General features: G+C 41.4%; 1 protein-coding gene across 1 annotated transcript; it reads left to right on the plus strand.

Moving 5' to 3' along the window:
- Nucleotides 1-225: 225 nt before the first annotated feature.
- On the plus strand, nucleotides 226-1392 carry LOC110706094. Its single transcript, XM_021884010.1, has one exon. It carries the CDS (start codon nucleotides 226-228, stop codon nucleotides 1390-1392), a length of 1167 nt encoding a protein of 388 aa, XP_021739702.1.
- Nucleotides 1393-1962: the final 570 nt, after the last annotated feature.

Consider the following 1962-nt stretch of genomic DNA (forward strand, 5'->3'; position numbering starts at 1 on the left):
CATGGCGCCGAGGGATATAAACCTCAAAATGCTTCTACTTTCTCACAAAATAGTAGACCCCCCGATTTTGACTAAGTAAGGCCCCATTCTCAAATTCCCCATACTCAACCCCTCCAAATAGAAACCCCTCCGGATTCTATGATGACTATGCTTCAAAATTTCATTAAAAATCAAGAAAACCATAATAAGGGTCAAGAGGAAGAAAAGAAACAAATCAAGGCACACATGAAAATGCTTGAGACCCAAATCTCTCAACTTGCCCAACCAAGTTCTTCATCCTCCCCTTCTTCCTCTTCTTTTTTACCTAGCCAAGGTGTCAACCCCAAACCTATGTATGCCATTACTACTAGAAGTGGGAAGATCCTTGAGAGTGATTTAAATGTTGAGAAGAGTTCCGATGTAGGGATAGGACTTGAGGTTGAGGATGAGTCATCAAGAGAGAGTGAGATCCTAGAAGGAAGTGCCAAAGAGAATGAGAGGGGTGAGAAAGAGAAAGAGAAGGAACCCAAAAAGGAGAGCACCAAAGATAAAACACCTTTACCCCTTAATCTCCAACCTAGGAATGAGAGGTTGCCTTTTCCCCAAAGATTTGCTAGGTCTACGCTTGATGTCCAATTCGGAAAATTTTTGGATGTAGTAAAAAGCTTGCATGTTTCTATACCCTTTGTGGATTCTATGAAAGAGATGCCTCACTACTCTAAATTCCTAAAAGACCTTTTGAATGGAAGGAGAGAAGTTGAAACCGTTAGCCTAACCGCAAATTGTAGTGTTATTCTCTCTAGTAAGCTACCAACCAAATTGCAAGATCCCGATAGTTTTTCCATCCCGTATTCTATAAATGAGGTTCACTTGGGGAAGGCTTTGTGTGATCTAGGTGCTAGTGTGAGTTTAATGCCCTTCTCGGTCTACCAAAAGCTTAATGTGGGAAGTCTTTCACCTACAAACATCACCCTCCAACTTGCGGATAGGTCCACAAAATTGCCTACAGGGAAGGTAGAGGACATGCCCCTTAGAGTTGGTAAGTTCACTTTTCCGGTGGACTTTTATGTTCTTGAGATGGATGAAGATGAAATAATTCCTATAATATTGGGTAGGCCATTTCTAGCTACTTCTAAAGCAATCATTGATGTCAAAGAAGGTAAGATGACCTTGAAGGTTGACAATGATTCTATCGAATTTGATTTGAATAAGGTAATGAGACAACCTTCCTCTAGTAATGAATGTTTTAAAATAGATACAATTCAACCTTCTAATGATCTACTTGAGAATGTTTTGTTGAATGAGAATGAAGTAGGTGATCAAAAGGAGATGCAATTATATGAGGAAATGCTTGATGAGAAAGAGGAGACAACCACCGACCAAGAGATGCTCCAAACATATGAAGTCTTCTAAGTAGAAGAGGAGGAGATCTCCAATGGTAAGGGAGCTCCGAAGGTAGAATTGAAACCTCTACCTTCGGGCTTGAGGTATGTCTTTTTTGATGCTAATGAGACTTCCCCGGTCATTGTCAATGCTAACCTCACGGAAGAGCAAACCTCCTCGTTGCTTAATGTTTTGAAAAAGCATAGGAAGGCTTTGGGTTATACTCTTGATGATCTCAAGGGTATAAGCCCCTCCCTATGCATGCATAAAATCGATTTAGAGGAGGGTGCTAAGCCGTGTAGGCAATGGCAAAGGAAACTTAATCCTTCCATGCAAGAGGTTGTGAGGAAGGAAGTTTCCAAGCTACTTGAAGCGGGGATCATCTATCCAATCGCTCATAGCGATTGGGTGTTCGCGGTTCAAGTAGTGCTGGGAAAGGGAGGTATGACGGTAATGGTCAATGATAAGAAACAATTGGTCCCAACTCGGCTTGTTACGGGTTGGCGTATGTGTATTGATTACCGCCAATTGAATGCCAATACTTCCAAAGACCATTTTCCATTACCGTTTATCGACCAAATTCTTGAGAGGCTTACAAAG

This window comes from Chenopodium quinoa, unplaced genomic scaffold (assembly GCF_001683475.1).
Source record: "Chenopodium quinoa cultivar QQ74 unplaced genomic scaffold, ASM168347v1, whole genome shotgun sequence".
NCBI classification, from domain to species: Eukaryota; Viridiplantae; Streptophyta; class Magnoliopsida; order Caryophyllales; family Amaranthaceae; genus Chenopodium; species Chenopodium quinoa.